The sequence below is a fragment of the Camelus bactrianus genome, chromosome 35 (genome assembly GCF_048773025.1).
Source record: "Camelus bactrianus isolate YW-2024 breed Bactrian camel chromosome 35, ASM4877302v1, whole genome shotgun sequence".
Taxonomy (NCBI): Eukaryota; Metazoa; Chordata; class Mammalia; order Artiodactyla; family Camelidae; genus Camelus; species Camelus bactrianus.
Genome location: NC_133573.1, coordinates 21,633,659 through 21,650,980, shown reverse-complemented (window position 1 = coordinate 21,650,980; position 17,322 = coordinate 21,633,659). Strand labels below are relative to the sequence as shown.

Genomic DNA, 17,322 nt, shown 5'->3' with positions numbered 1-17,322 from the left:
GGTTATAGGCTAGTTATTTTGTTTTGTTTTTTAATTTTTAAATTTTGGGAGGGGGGTAATTATATTTTTAATTTATTTTTAACAAAGATACTGGGAATTGAGCCCAGGACTTCATGCATGCTAGGCATGCACTCTACCACTGAGCTATACCCTCTCCCCTAGGCCATTTATTTTGGATTTTATTTTTTAATTATTAGATTCAGGTTATGTTTTTTGGAGCAAGGTGTCATAGAAGTGATTTTTCTGTTACATTTTGTCGGATTGCATATAACCAGACTTTTCCAATGAAAAACGTTTCTTTTCTCTTTCATAATTGGTATTTTGTGGAATAAATTGTGAGACGATATAAATATCCCTTTCCTCATCAGACTTTCACTTTATTTCAATATGGACTTACAGATTTGTACAGGTTATAATCCACTTGTTGTGATGCAACACATTGCTCACAGTTAGACATTAGGGAGTCCCTTTAAGCTGGCTCCATGTCCTTTGGATATGTCTCCAATATTCTTTTAATGCTTCCTTATTTTCTGACACAGCAAATATATTAGTTTTCTGTTGCTGCCATGGAAAATTACTACAACATTAGCAGCTTAAAACCACACAAATTTCTTAGCACACAGTCAGAAATCTGGGTTAGCTGGTTTCTCTGCTGAGATTCTCACAAGGGTGAAATCAGGATGTTGGCCACCTGTTATTGTCGGGAGACTCTGGGAACAACCCACTTCCAAGCTCATACAGGCTGTTGGCAGAGTCCAGTCCTTTTCTTGCAGTTGTAGGACCAAGGTCACCATTTCCTTTCTCACTGTCAGCTGAGGGCCTCCCTTTGCTCTTAGAGGCTTCTCTCCATCCTTGCACATGTGTCCCTGTGTCTTAGAGCCAGCAGAAGTGATAAGTTGAACCCTTTCACGCTTAGAATCTCTCTGACTTCCCTTCTGCCGCATTTCTCTTGCTTTCTCTTCTGCATTTTCCACCCACTCTTCTGTCCTTCCTCTTCAGTTTTTCAGGGCTCATGTGATTACACTGGGCCCATACTGCCAAGTCTCTTCAGAGCAGTATCTAGATTAGTGTGTGATTGAATAACCAGGAGATGGGAAACTTGGGGGACATATTTAGAGTTCTACTTACCACAGCAGGATATCCCAGGTTCCTCTTTTTTATTATATAGAATGGTGTTCTTTTCTCACATTTTTTTGTTCCTTCTCGTCGGTACTTTATCATTTAAAACCTTTATTTCATAATCTTTATTTGCTGTTTCTTTTTTCTAAGGTTCTTAGAAGAAGGTCAAATCTTAATATTTATTTCTGCTAATTTGTGGTCAGGGGAATTGTTCCTTCCGTGTTTTCTAATTTTGGATTGCGAACTTACTTTCTTGCCTGGGTTGAGGATATATTCCTTCAGAGAGGTTTTGTGTTTTCTTCTGCTCAAGTGACAGTACTGCCTGACCCCTTCCTTATGTTAATTTAATGTTTGGGATTTGCTAGAGCAGGCACATGGTGTAAATTCAAACCCAAAACCTATTTGAAGGAAAGGCCGTGGGTATAAATTCTCAGGGCAGATTTCCCATCCTCTGTCCAGAGCTCAGATCAAATGGGACAAACATCCCTATTTTCTCCCTTTGTATGCTCTGATTTGGGGGTTTTGTGTTTTTGGAGGGGGTCTTTGAGGGCATGGGGAAGTGATGGTGTTTAGCTTTCCCCTAAAAGTATACCCCTGGGAAGGTCCAAACTATGTAAACAAAGTCTCATCAGTTTCAGCTTTCTCTCCATTAGAGACCCCATTTTCTTGTGAGCATTAAAGCCAAGATTCTAGTTTCCTGGCGCAGGCTGGCTGCCCTAGGGCAGCTATTAAAGCTTTCCTCCTCGTTTTGATCCCTAAGATTTTTTCTTACTTTCTTGTGGACTCAGCTGTTTGTTTTTAGGTAATTTTAATTAGGAAGGTTTTTAGGTTGTCTAGTGTGCCTCATTGCCAGAAACAAATCCTCGCCATTGATTGATTTTTCAAATCACTTCACTCTCTCTTCTCCACTCAGGTCAGAAATAGCTTTCATTGCCAAGTCCACGCGGGCATTTTTCAGTTTTCATCTTACATGACCAACTTACCCTTCCCTTCTTCTTCCCCTTCCCTGGACTTGGTTGTCCTGCTGTTTTGACTATTTCTTTTTAGTTTTCTTGTGGCTTCTCATTTATCTTAATTTGGTGTTGAAATTCCTTGGGGCTCAGTCTTTTCTCACTCCATAATGCTTACCAAATTTAAGCTACTTAAAATCTTTTGTCTAAAGTATTACAATAGCTCCTTAAGTCATCTCCCTTTTCTACTCTTCTATTGTCTTCTAAGGCATTGTTCACATTGTATTCCAAGTGATCTTTTACAAATACAATTCTGATCAGGTCACTCTCTTTTGGGTTAAAATGCTTTAATGGCTTTCCATTACTATGAAGCTGAAAAGCCCTTTATGACCTGCAAGGTTCTACCTGAGCTGGCTCTTGGGTTGGCTTCTAGCTTCATCTTTGAGCATCTTGTTTCTTTTCTTATTATGCCACACTGGCAGTATTGGTTAGGGTCCATGGTACGTAAGTCACAGAAGTAGATTGTCAAATTCAGGCAAAAAATTACTTTATGGGATATAGACAGTTATTTTAGAGATTTAATAGAAAAGCCTCACCCTAAACCTCTGAGAGGTGAGAAATAAAGTTAGTTTCAAAGACCAGATGAAGAGGAACTAACATGTTCCTAATACTACTACTATGTAACTGACTTAGGTTTGACCATTCTCTGCCCTTGTGAGTAGGCGTTCAAGGTGTTAAGTTCCCAGGAGAGATGGTTCGCCTCCGGTTGAGTCACATGTTCATCCCTGGGCCAACGTGCATGAAATTGGAGGTGGGGTACTTACCTAATGGAAAATAGGGTATTATTTGGAAAAGAAATGGGCAACAATTCTAGGCAGGTAAAAAAGGAAACAGTCCCTAAGGACTTCCTTTCAGTTATGTGTCACTGCTTCACAGAGGCCTACCAGTACTGCTCATCTTTTTTTTTTCCTTTTTTTTTCTTTTTTTGGTACTCCTAACCTTAGGTTACCCCTCATATTCTGATACAGCTTGTCCTGCTTTTTCATCAGAGCACTAACATTTGCGATTCATGTGTGGCTCTTTCACTTTAAGCTCCAGGAATGTAGTGCATCTTCAGTGGCTAGTATTGTGTCTGGGCACGTTAGGCACATAAATATTTGTAGAATATTGTAAAATCAGGTCAGCTCTGCATATTCAATTGTTTCCATCAAAATGATACTAAAAACATGTGCAATGAAATCAGATAATATGTATGGTAAGTGTTAAAGGATTAAAAATTCTATATTATGTATATAGGCAGCTATATAGAGCAAAACCATAAACTATGCACTGGAAAGTTTGAAAATATGTAAAAATATCAACAGTATTTGTGGCTGTTTTTTTTTCCCTTCTTTTGCATCTATTCAAAATTTTTAATAATGAGTATGTGTTGTTTTTATAGGTAAGATCAAAAGAAGCAATACATAATGAACAAAATTATTCATCTGTTTGTAAAAATAGAGCAACCTAAGCAGTAGTTAATGTGCCTGAAGAGATTTAAGAACACCTGTGTTCCATCAATGACCAAGAGTCTCAGAGAAGAAAGACATACTTTTTTTCTAAGTTTTTTTACCTTCTCTGAGTAGTGAATGTGTTAATCGTATAGAGACACATGTTCTACAGTCTAGAAAGAGAAAGCCAAGATAAAGAATATCCTGAGTGTTTATTCATTAGTCCCCAAAGGCTAGGAACATTGAGGCAACATGAACAACAGCAGCTTTCTATTATTGTATATATTATCCTACTTCTTCTTTTAACAATAGATATCATTCCTCCTTTATATTTTATACTATGGCTACTATTTATCAAATGATTACTGTATGGTAGACAGTAGACTAATAAATTAGTGTATGCTTTTCATCTATTAGTTAATCCTTGCACCAGCCCTGTGAAATCATTGGTACCATCTTCACTTTATAATGACGTGTATTAGATTCAGAGAGGTTATTTGTATGCGGGAGCAAGATTTAGACTTTTAACTACTTTCATACCATATTAACCTCCAGAAAAGAATGTGAAGTCTCCTGACATGGGAGTTAGGGATAACTTATCATGCTTAGTCATTTACTTGGTTGAATATTCACGACTATTCCATTCATTTACTCTGAACAAGCAACTTGATGTGATGCTGATTTGACCTCCCAGTTTGTCTGGGAAGCAGGACCTCTGGTGAACCTAACATTTCTGTCACTGGACAGGTATGCTTCTGTCTATATGTCAATTTCATACAATTCCAAAGGGCAAACTAATAAAAGCTTAGATCTAAACAATGATTTCTTGGCTCTGCCCACACTATACTGTTCTTCCTGAGATCACCATCTGTCTCTGTGTTTCCAGATACAATGGGCATTTTCATTCTGTGTCTTAACCAGCCTTTCAGCATCATTTGATATAGTTTGTGTGTCCCCTTTTTAATCTTCAGACTCTCTCTTCTTGGCTTCAGTGAAACTGCACTCAGGGTTTTCTTTTTATGTCACCGATCTCAGTTTTCTTTACAAATTCCTCTTCCGTTGCCACCCTTGAAATATTGGAGCTTCAGGACTTAGTCCTAGGCTGTTTTTTTGTTTTTGTTTTTGTTTTTAATTTTACAAACAAAAGTGCACTCTTAACTATTCCATGTGTCACTGACTTCTAATCACTGGCCAGAAACCTTGGATTCATAAATAATACTTTTCTTTACTCTGTCTACCAAGCATCTCATCAAGTTTAGGTGATTGTGACTTCTAGATGAATTTCAGGTCCATCTTTCTCTGTGGTCAGTGACACTTCCTCCTTAGTCCAGAGGATCATAATCCTCTATCTAGATTATAGGATAACCTCCTGAATAATCTCTCTGTTTCCGCTTCCCCTTTTCAATTCAGTTGCTACAGAGCAGTGGGAGGGATGATCTTCTAAAAAGACAGTTCTTGCTTTTTGCCTTTGTTGTCTTCCTATTGATCTTAACATTCATTCTAAACACCGCTACGTGGCTTGCAAGTCCTGTGAGATCTACTTCCCCTCCCTCCAGCCTTGTCTTTTGCCACTCTCTCTGCTGTGCTTTAGCCATATTACCTGTCTTCTTTTTCCTCGTCTTTGAACAGGCTTTTCTATTTCACTCATTGCTCAGTTAACAACTAGTTACCCAGTTTTTAGATCTTGGCCTATCGTTTCTTCAGACAGGTCTTTTCTGCTTCCTGATTTTTCAGTCTCATGGCACCCTTTTCTCTTCTATCATAGCACTTGCCACAATTTATAGTCATGTGTTTGTTTTAATGTTTGCCTCGCTAATTACATTGTAAATTTCTGGCGAGCAGAGAGCTTATTTGTCTTGTTCCTGCTATATTCCCTGCTCCTAGCACAGTACCTGTCTTTTAATAGATATGAAATAAATGTTTCTTGGATGGATGAATGGATGGATGGTGTGTCACTGCCACCCTCTGTATCATTCTGCATCGTTGTTTCTGTCTGTCCTGAAGAGGTGAATTTCATGGTGTTTTGCTGGAACTTGGCATTGCAGGATTCAGTTCTATTTAATCGATGAATGTCACCTTGATTTGGATTAAAATAGCATATAACTATTGAAAAGATTGAAATAGAAAAAAAAAGCAGATACAGAACAATCTAAGGAGGATTATTTGCCTGTGAAAAGAGGTCTGGAACTCTTCATGTTCATAGACTCATTTGACCTTTTCCTTTGAAATTCTCTTAAGTGGTTTCCAAGATTGTCTCTGTTAGTTTCCTTATTTTGCTCTTTGTGGTCGGTCTTTCTTTGTCTGTGGTTCAAATGGTAATGTTCTTTAGGCTCTGTCCTTAGTCCTCTTCTCTTGATCAGGCTGAACTTCCCTGGATGACCTCATCTTTCCATTCCTTGGCTTTGACCAGCTTCCATATCATAGGTTGTAAATCTAATATTTACGGGGCCAGGTAGGTAGCATACAGGAGTGAGGAAAAGGTGAAGAATAAGAAATGGGGGGGACTCTGCTGGATTGCAGAGTGTATGCCCTGTCCAAAGCCCCAGTGGATTGTTGCTATTTCAGAATATAGTATCTAGTGTTGACAGAGCTTCAGGTTTTTCAGGAGAAATAGAAATCTAGATTTTTTAATGTGAAATTTCCATGTTTCTAAATATATGAACTAGTTAACTAGGTCAACAGAAAAGACTTTTTGAGTTTTCAGGTTTATGTATTCTAACTTTGTCATGCTTTTGACTCCTGGATTTGCACCTCTGGGCCTGATTTTTCTGCTGAGCTTCAGGCTCATCCCATCCTATTCCAGAAGGTCTAGTAGGAGTTCTGTATCCTGCAGGTGTCTCCAAGATCATGACGATCAACCTGAACCTCAAACATGTGATTAGGAAGTGGTTTAACTTATAAAGTCAGATGGCTATGAGTTTGAATCTTGGTTCCACCACCTACTAGGTCACTAAACAAGTTACTTTATTTCTTTAAACTTCTGTTTGCTTACATGTAAAATGGGACTAATATTCACCGCATTCTATTGTGCTAGCACAGTGACCTACCCATAGTAACCGAATACTGGATTCTCTCAGGTGCTGTCCCTGCTCTGGTGAGTGGCATCACCACTCTCATGCCCACTTAGTGGTGCTTAAGTGTCATTCTTGACTCTTGACGTCTTTTTTATTCTTCGGGTATCATTAGTTACAAGTCCTGTGAACGTTGTCTCTTTACTGCTGTTACCTTAGAGGTTTAAAAAAATACATTATTATTTTTATTCATCAAAATACATTATTATTTTTATTCATCAGTATTATTGTAGCAATCCATAACAGTTTTCTCTGTCTCTGTTTAAATCCCCTTCCCAGTTGTTCTCAGCCTTGTGCCAGTGATTTATGTTTCCCGTGCACAGCAATCTGATCTCACCAGACTTCTGTTTACAGTAATCCTTCAGTGGCTTCCTATTGTCTCCAAATTTTTAACTTTTAACGCTCTTCTTGATTTGACTCCTTCTTACTTATTTTTTTATTTATTCATTTCTTGCATAAGCTACACAGATGGTACTTAAAAGTTCTTAGAATCTACCAGGCTCTCTGTTGCATATTTCTTCCCCAGACTGTCCTTCACCTCTGTCTTGCAGCTCCTTTAGAAATGAGCTTTAAAGGCACCCATCTCTCCCAGTACGCTTTTTGACCCCACCCTCTCTCGCAGTCTGGGTTAGATACCTCTCTTTATGCACTCATAGCCTCCTGAGGGTGTCTCTATCATAGACTCTTCACAGTCTTTTGTAATTGTCTCTTTTTTCCACTAAGCTTCTTGAAGACGGAGACCACATATCTTGAATGGCTTTGTATCTCCAGGGCTTAGAATAATGTCTGGCAAACACTGAGCTCTCAGATGTTTGCAGAATGAATGCATTTGTTGAGTGAATAAATTATCTTTTTTCTGGAGGAATTGTAGATATAAAAAGAATCTTAGGAGCCTCAATTACAGTTGTAAGGCCTTTAAAAATGACCCAATTCTTTTATTCCCCTTGTTTGAAGATTATAGGTGCTTTTATTTATTATGTATCAGTAATATTTATGTTCTTTAGAACTAAGTAAGTTGTACTGTTGATATAAATAACTAATTATTGTCACCTTCAAGGGCTATATTTTCTCAAGAAATTTTTTTGAGTGAGTGAGACTATAGCCCACTTAGGTTCTTTGTTTCTTGCTTTCCTCTTGTTTACAATGTCAGATTCTTAGGATCTTATTCCCTCCCACCCACACAAGAGCCCAGGTTTATTACAAGATCTCTCAGCTTCCATGCTGTTGACTCTGTGGACTACGTAATTCTTAGTTGTGAGGAGCGGTCTTGTGCATTTTAAGATGTTTAGCAGTATTGCTGGCCTCTCCCTACTAGGTGCCAGTAGCACCCCTGAGTTTTGACAACCAGAAATGTCTCCAGGCATTGTCATGTCTCCTATGAAGCAAAATCAACCCTGTTTGAGGACCCCACTGATTAATAGATATTTCTTTTATCCTCAACAAGCTTCTCTGTCTCTGTAGACTCTTTGTTGTCAGCATATGAGCATGATCTCCCATCTTAAAAAAATATATCCCACAACACACCTTTTAAAGTAACTCCTTATTTCCTTTTAACTTTGGCTCATTTTCTCTCTCTGTTCTCTTCGTGTCCAGTTTTCTAGAATGAGTTGCTTTCCACTCTCTTTTTTTTACCCCCGGTAGTGCCATTGAATATTCTTTCAAGTCTCCATCCTTATTTCCTGTTTTCTTTGAAGTGAATGCTGCCATCACCTAGAATTCCAGGTCATCATCATCTCTTAATCCTGTGACCCCCAACCACACTGACCCCTGGTTAGATACCCTATTCAGTCCATCATAAAGTCCTGTATATTCTGCCTCCTGAATAATCTAGAATCCACCTGTTTTGTCTCGTCCCACTGCTGTGTCTCACATTGGGCTCTTTATTGGTCGTAGAATATCAAGTCTAGTCCTGTCCCCGCCCTCCCGTTTTTTCCCCTGTACTGTAACCTGGATGACCTTTCTAAAACAAAGTCTCTCATCATTTGAGACCTTCTCAATCATGAGTCCTGGAGCCCTAGTATATCCGCATTTTTCAAAGGCCCACCAAGTGATTTTTGCTTCATTCTCCTATTTAAGAAACATTTTATTCCTCTTAGCAATTCCTAAAACCCTTATTATAATTTTTATAAAGCACTTCTTGATGTGATCTCTGTCTCTTAACAAACCATCTTTGATGTATAAAAAATAACAGGTTCTTTAAGACAAGCACTTTAGGAAAAATTTGTGTTTATTCATTTAGTTACTGATTTTTTTTTTTTTTTTTTTTTTTGGCCACCAATAAAATTTATCATGGGAAGTGTTCAGGAGGAAATGTGGGTATTCTGACTTACTGATTAATATTGTCTATGACAGATTCCATTGCTAAGTTATAAAACTATTTAAATAACATCTTTTTTTTTTCTCATAGGTATTTATAACAGCAATGATGTAGCAGTCTCGTTTCCAAATGTAGTATCTGGCTCAGGCTCCAGTACTCCTGTCTCCAGTTCTCATTTACCTCAGCAACCTTCTGGGCATTTACAACAAGTGGGAGCTCTCTCCCCATCAGCCACGTCATCTGCACCCTCTGCTGTTGCTGCAACTCAGGTAAATTACTACAGTGTTACAAAGTAACATTTGTCATTTTTAAAAGTAAGTTTGATTGGAAGGGAGAGAAATGAAATAGGGATTCCTATAGGAATTTATAAAATATCTGAATTAAAAATGAGTGAAGGAGAATATAGGATAAAGAGTGAGTAATTCCTTTAAGTACTATATGGCTTTCCTCCTACTGGGAAAGAAGATATGTTCGTAAATATTGGAAATGATGGTGACTATGTTGGTGGGTTTGCACTTGTTTATCCCTTTCCTTCCCCCTTTAGATCTGGAACTTGATAGGTGACCCAATCTACAGAGCCAGTCAAACCAGAGAAATTATAATCTTGAATTATGTAAATAAGACAGTAAATGAACAAAGCTGTACACACAACACACACATACACCCTACTCTCCACCACACACACACACACACCCTACTCTCTACCACACACACACACACACACACACACACACACACACACACACACACACCCCCACACCCTAGTCTCCACCTCACCTCCCCATCCCAAACCCCCACATTTCCCCGAAGGTAATAACTTAAAATTCCTGAAATATATATAGTTTTTATTTATTTGGAATTCTTTTTACTTTCACTTTACCCATAGTTTTAGTAGTAAGTCTCTTAATGTTTTGAAAAGATTAGAACAATGACAAATGTCTAATTATAAACAACTAGTTAAGTAGTTGTTTGTAAGTTGGTGTAAACTTAAGCTTTATGTACGTGTTCATAATTTCCATTATACAGGTCTTTAGAATGTATGTATACTTATCCAGCATCTTCCGTAAGCTCTACATCAAAGCACAACATGAAGTTATTTTTAAAGTTTGTAATGGTGCAGTACAAACAATAACCATTATAATTAGGTCAAGAATTAGAATAAACAACAGATCAGTGGCATGATTAGTGGTGTTGTCTGGAAATGAGAGCTAACAATTTGGTGAACTTCTCAACCTGAATAAGAGGGATCTGACCAGTTTGGGAGAGTTTTCTTTGGCTTACTTCACCAGCCTTGGTGTGGTAGACGTAACAGGGGCTTGGGGGTAGAAACGGAGAAAGGATAAATGAGCGAATGGCTCTTAGAAATAGTTTTCTCTCTTTTAATTAAGTGTAACCATATGCTGTTGAGAGCTTTATATCCTCGGACGGAGTCTCACATGAACATTTTCAATGTGCATTTTTCTTCCCTTTCTTTATAAAGTCTGTTTTAATTACTCTCTGGTTAATTCCAGGCTGAATTAAGCAAAAATCTCATTTCTTCCCATGCATTATGTTTGTGGTTTTGGGGGTTGGCATTGGGGAGGTGGATGGAGGAAGTGGTAGTGAAGAGAAATTTATAGCTAGAGGGAAAATTCCACTTAACAAATGATCAACTGAAGAACAAAGAAATCATAGTTGCAGGTAATCCAGGATTCAGTCCAATTACAGTCTTGCCTCTTTTCCATGTTTCAGTGAGATGGGTCTCTTAAAATCTGGTCATCCAGTGAGACTCACGTGCTGCCTTCTGAGACAGCCACACACCTGCGTCTCTGTCCCCCAGTGGCCGTGCCCCGCCTTCAGCCGCAGCTTAGTTGGCCTGGCTCATCCGGTGCTGCTGGGGCAGCCACCAGGTCTCCAGGCGGCTGAGGCAGGCTGGCCTCTCAGCTGAACTGAATGAGGGACTACTTCAGTTTTGCTGCCTGAGCCAGTAGTATTGGCATTGAATGTGCGAAGTGTGCGAGGGAAAGGATACGAAAATATATAGAATAAATTGAATGTAGCTAAGAACTCCTAAAATTGTGATGCACTTGGTAATTTAATCTTCTTTTCAAAATGACGGAAGTTTATTTCTGTTTAACTTTCATACGGGCCTTGTTTGTTTTCAAATCATACGATTCAGTGTGTTTAGATGATCACATCCTGTCCTTTTATTTAGAGTTTCCTAACAGGTAGTTGATTGGAAAATGAACAGAGTAGTGCTATAAGTGTGTAAATTAAATGGTGAATATTTAAAATGTAATTATAGAAACCTTATTATAATTATTAAGAAAACCATCACACCAGCAAGCAACTGTCTTAAAAAATACAAATCAGAGACTAGGAGTGTTAAATTTGAACATTGTTTTTGCCTTCCCTCCTTTCCCCTTAAAAGCTTAGTTAAAGTATTAATTTAAAGTGATGGGCGTGGTGTCAGCAGGATAAAAATCCAGAGGTCATTCTTAATCTTTCTGGCCTTGGTTTTAAGTAAGATAGACAGGCCTCTTGTTTAGTTTATTTGCTGTCTTTAAGAATTGTTCCCAGGAAAGTGGTCAGGGAAGTCAGGTCAGGAGGAGCTAACAGAAGTTAAAAACTGCGAACAGATTTGTGCCTTTACTGGGGGAGAAAGGAGACACTTGTGAAAATGTGAGGCAGAATGTCTGATGATTAGCAACCCTAATTTCAAAAAAAACCTTTAAAAACTGTTTGATAACTCAATTTTATATTGATTGATGTTAAATCCGTTTGTTTTATTTGATATACTTGTTTTTAGCATAACTATTCCTTCACAGATAATCAGCAATATAGTTACAATTATAGTTTTCTTAAGATTGTTGGAAGCCAGAACTACTATCTGTGTGATACGCTCTGTCCTTGTGTCACGAGTAGATGTAAAAGTTACTTTCTGTAGGTGTGCCATAAATGTTTCATTTTGTCTTTCAAATTCTGCTGCTTCCCAGTTCTGCATTCATTCTGTTTTGTCTCTGGGAGAATTCAGGTGCTTTTGTTGAAGGCTGATTGTATTAATAGAATTTAAGAATCAGAATGTAATGAAAAAAGTGTATTCTAATATGTCTAACATTCTGAGTTTTGCTTTTGGATACAGCTTTCACGTAGATAATCATGGTTCCTTGTTTACTCTATGTTATTGTTACAAAGATAATTATAGGTTTAAAAATAACTCTCTCTGAGGTTTGTTTATATGATATTTAGTAAATACAAATATTTAAGTATTTTAAAGGTATAATTTAGTGACTGATGTTTTGCAGATTTATGTGAGACTTTTACTTCAATCAGCTTTGAGTATTTTGTTTCCCAGTATTATACCTTTGGGTATGTGTGGTGCGGTGGTGTGTGTGTGTGTTTTAGGGGAGTTGTCTTAGATATAATCCTTGACTTCCTTTCAGATGATATCTGATAGGACACTTCGATCCTTTTTGAGAAAATGGTTGTTTCCCAGGCAAATTCACCTGTCTTTGGAGGAGCTCTGACTTGATTGGTCAGAAGGAAAGTTTCACCTGTTTTAAATAATTACAGAATGACTTGTAACTTCAAGGAAGTTAACATTCTGAGCAGAATAAGCTTTTAAAAGTACTTTGTAACATCACTTACTATTGGATGATGAAGAGATTTTGTAACTGTGTTGGGTTACTTGTCCAGTGAGTGGTAGAACTATGTCTGGAAGCAAGGCAGTCTGACCCCTGCACCTGCTTTCTGGTTTACTAGTCTGTACCACACAAGTGAATTTCCCAATTCTGAGCCTCTGTGTTGAGGGGATCTCTTTGAGAAGAACATTGTTAAAGAAATTTTTACTATGTTCATTTGTATGGCACAATGCAAAATAGCAGAAATTTGGGTCAGAAATCCCGGGTTCTGGGAGCTTGGCTACTTGCTGGTGTGGCTGTGAGTGGGTATCTTAAATTTGTGCGTGCCATTTTTTTTCATACATGAAATGGAATAAATACTTCAGATACGTGCTCTACCTCGTGTTGCAGGTATGTTACGAAGTTCAAGTGAGAGTAAGTGCTTAGCCGACCATAAAGGACTTTGGAGTTAAGGGTTGTTACACTGATGTTACTGTCACTACAGGACATTATTAATTTCAGCTGTTACAGAAACAGCCTGATTACCAGTGAGAACATTGTACAGAAGCACTTCCTTTACTACAAATGGAATTAAAATTTTCTGTTAAAACTCATGATTCCTTGGATAGATGAATTTTAGCCATTTCAAGTTCAGCTGTTGACTACGGTCTTTTCTGTTCTTGAGTTTTCAGTAGCCATTTTAATCCTGGGGACTTCCTTTTCCCCCCAAAAGATAGGTGATGTATTGATTAGATATTAACCAATTAAGAAACCTGCTTAGAAATTGGTTGTTATTCTGTACAGTCCTGTTGTCCAATCATGAGTGTTCATTGATGGTTTAACTACAATTTAATCCCTCCCACTACTTTATAGAAACTCAATTGTGGGGCATTTCAGTATTAGCCTAAACAATGGTTTTGAATACGTTAAGCTCCTAACAATTAGGGAGCAGTTTGGGGCATTGAATAAAGTGGAATGATGCAATTGAACCTGACAGCTTTAACAGTCAGCCTACTCATGGGACCCGAAAGTTGTTCACACTTGGTTTCATCTCTCATCACACGCTGAGTATTAAAGCCTGACTGGTGGTAGCTGACACAGAAATGGGTCTGTTATCAGGATATGTTTTCTAGTACAAAATTTGAATTGAGTTAGAGAATATATGAAACTTCCCATTGTTCTCCAGTTTTTCCTGGAAAATTTTCTAGTCAAACAAATTGTGTTTGCAAATTGAAGACATACATTAATTGTCATTAAAATATTTGAATCCTTACATTATATTTGCCATATTTCTGTGTGTTTTTATAGAATATATAGATTTAAATATCATTGCATAATGAGATATTTGTACCATCTAATTTTTCTTAGACAAATATATTTTAATCTTTGAAATACAGCCATGTTAATATCAGAATATAATTGGTAAATTACATTACCTAATGAAGTTGGTGGAAAAGATGGAAACCATCATAGCTTATGAAAACAATTTTTAAAATAACAATCTAAAATTTGAGTGCTTACCTGTGCCAAGCATTCTTCTAAGCCCTTATATATATTAATTCTATTAACTATTAACAATTAATAGTTAATTGTCATAATATTCTTGTGAGGGTAGGTACTATTTCTATCTCCATTTTTACAGATGGATATTGAAGACAGAGAGCTTTAGTGCCTCATCCAATGTGAGATAGCTTGGCTTATGGCAGATAGAGTGATAATAAAAAGTTTTTTCTTGTAAGAGTATGTATGAAGTAGGAATTTTTAAAAAGTAATACTCAGTTCAGTGAATCTGACAAGACTTTGGAAGAATGTATTTTTAAATCATGTGCCAGGGTTGGAAAGTTTGAAGAAGCAGCTACTGTTTTCGAGCTTGTTTGAATCTTTTGCCTTTAATATTTATTGACAGCTTAACTGTGCAGTTTAAGAAATGCTTGTTATAACCTCTTCTTGTATTTCTGAAGCATGGAGTTCCATATCTACCTCTAGATGATGTATTGCTATGATATGTTCCAAAGGTGAAAATTTGATAGGTATATTTTTCAAACTTAATTTTTCTTCTTTATACTTTATTATTCTGCCTTTACCAACGTTAGGGAGAAAAAAAAAAGTCTACCAAAACCATAGCCACTTTTAAGTCTGATACTCAAATAATTGAGTAGACATAGTCTGACTTTTTCCTCCACAGCTCACTCTGTTAGAATGAGCTGAGTGCCTAGGAATGTGGGAGACTTACTTCACTCTACAAATAGAGCTCTTAAAAAACTTCTCTGTGGTCATAAGTAGACATTTGAAATATAAGAGGTGAACTGTTAACAAAAGGGGAAATTTCAAGCTGAAATATAATTTTAATTTTCTTAATGTTTAAATATGGCACTCAGTCTACTTAGGAAACACTGAATTTCTTTGACTTACTTTGAGATTGAATACTGCTTTGGTGGAGACTTGCATATCTTTCTAGATGTTTAACATCGTAAGTTATTTCAAATTTGCTAAGGGTATTCTTTGACTCAGGCACCTAAACATAATATTGCTTCAGAGTAACTTAGATTTACCTCAGTAATTATCCAGTTTATTTCTACTTTACTTGTCTTTGAGTCCATCTTGTAAAATAATTACTGTACTTCATGAGGCTTTTACTAGGGTGTTGTAATAGGCATGACATCTTGCATGGAAGTGGTTGCTTTAAATTATTATTAATCTTGGGGAGCAGGAAAAAAAAACCCTGTCTATGATATTGTATATTTGGAAGTAAAAGCAGAAGTTTATTATGGCAATATGAACTTAATAGTTTCATAAAATATTTTTATCCTGATCTAACATCTGTTTTCACATTTTGAGGACATGTTTCAGCAGGACATTATAAAGCCAAGTAACTAGTTTTTTTGCAGTCATACTCTTTTTTGTTTTAGCTTCCTTTTTGAAATAATTTTAGATGTGTAGAGAAGTTGCAGGAACAGTACAGGGTTCATGTGTATTGTGGACACCTCCACTCAGCCCTGCAGTGTCAACACCTTATGTTCATATAGTGGCACTAGGCCCCAGAAGGATGTGTGCCCACAAGTTACATTCTTCTTATCTGGGCAAGATAGAACAGAAGTGTTGTGAGGTAGGTACTTCCTTCCAAAACCAATTGCCAGTTTTTATACCAGGTTTTCTGAAGCAGACTTAGGGTACATTAGTAATCTGCATTCAGTGCACTGTTTAACATCTGTTTCCAAAATACGCTGTAGAGAAGTATGTATGTATGATTTCCTTTATTCCTCATTCCAGATTCCTTTTATACAAAAGCTTTCAGTGCCATTTTTGCTTCATAACCACTGTTTCTGTGGGTTCACATGGACTTCCATGAGTCTTAGTGCTTTCACCTTTTGATAACAGGTTTTTTTGAGTCTGAAAAATGCTGGTCATTATGTGTGTCCTTTCCTCATAAGCTGTCCATATCTTCCCTGCTCTCTATCTTATTCTTCTTTATTGCTACTAAGTCATGGAAACTTTTCACTGAGATGTTGGGAGTTTCTTGGGCCTGTGGTGCCCATAGAGTTACCGAGAGTTTCCGGAAGTAACCATTGTAAATATCATTTCAGAAGTGTTAGCCAAGCAGTGTCAGGCATTTGTGGGGTCTTTTCGGTAACTAATGTTACCTGCTTGAAATGATGGTAATGACTTGAATTTTAATGTAGACCGGTGTAGATAGTTTCATATACCACAAAACCCTATCTCATAAAATTAGTAACTTAGTTTCTGTCTCTTTTGAAAGTTTCTTGTTTAAATAAATACAATAATTTTTTAAAACAAAACTACCAGATAGTTTTTACACATTCAGAAAATTTGGGAAATTGGCCATTCAGAATAATGAAGAATGTACTTTCAGTTCATTTTATTATTTTATTATAAATTTTACTTTTGCCTGCCATCTTTATAAAATATATACTTTCCTGCTTTGGAATTACATTAAAGATGATTTATCCTCTTCCTGGTGGTAGTCATTATGCAAATCATTTATGCCATGCTGCTTTGCATTTTGCTCCTTTTGTACAGTGGGCATAGTGTGTGATTGGGAAAATAAGATAATTTGAAGTCTACATCAAGAAATTTGAAGCTAATAAGGATGCATATAAAGACATTGACAGAAGGAACCTTTCCTGAAAGAGGTAGAATAGGATCTTTGATTCTTACCTAGAAGCTCATAAAACTGATGATGGGAACTGAAAAAGTGGTCCAGCTGGGTTTTTGCACAGACGCGAAGAGTCAAAGGCACAGGTGCATGTGCAGAGTTGCCGCCACGTCCGATGTCCACGTGCTCGGAGCCCCGTCCACCAGCGCTGGGGAAGGTGCTCGTCCTTGCTTGTATTCCTTCTTGCTGCAACAAAATGTCTCCACACGTTACTTTTTCTTTCTTTTCCTAATTAATTTTCCACTTCTAATCTGTTCTGTGTTGTTTACTTGATCTTTTTAGAATTATGTCTAGAGTAAGAGTAAATTGACTCTGCAGAGGGCATTTTTAAGTATAAGATGCTTAAGATTTTAACATGGAGGACTGGTAATATCTGGATTTTTCTTGTTCTAAGTTATTTTATGCGTAGCCAAGATCCCCAGGTAGTTAACTTCTGGAGAAATTGGAAAAAAACTTCCTATATTTCTATTTTAGGCTCATATTTTATGTACTCTCTACGTGGTTGAGTATCTTTTGTGATCTTTAGGTTAAAGTGATGATTTAGCTTTAACTGAGGGCTAATTGACTGTTAAACAGGATTGTATCATCCAAACTTACTGACT

General features: G+C 37.2%; 1 protein-coding gene across 18 annotated transcripts in view; it reads left to right on the top strand.

Moving 5' to 3' along the window:
• MLLT10 (MLLT10 histone lysine methyltransferase DOT1L cofactor) overlaps window positions 1–17,322 on the top strand; it is a 161,300-nt gene that overhangs the window by 126,081 nt on the left and 17,897 nt on the right. For all 18 annotated transcript variants that reach the window (XR_012504274.1, XM_074358362.1, XM_074358351.1 and 15 more), the window contains one exon: window positions 9,038–9,216. Coding sequence is in view for 17 of the 18 variants with exons in the window: in XM_074358362.1 (XP_074214463.1) it covers window positions 9,038–9,216 (179 nt within the window). In the remaining variant the exon portion in view is untranslated. The remainder of the gene's footprint in view (window positions 1–9,037; window positions 9,217–17,322) is intronic.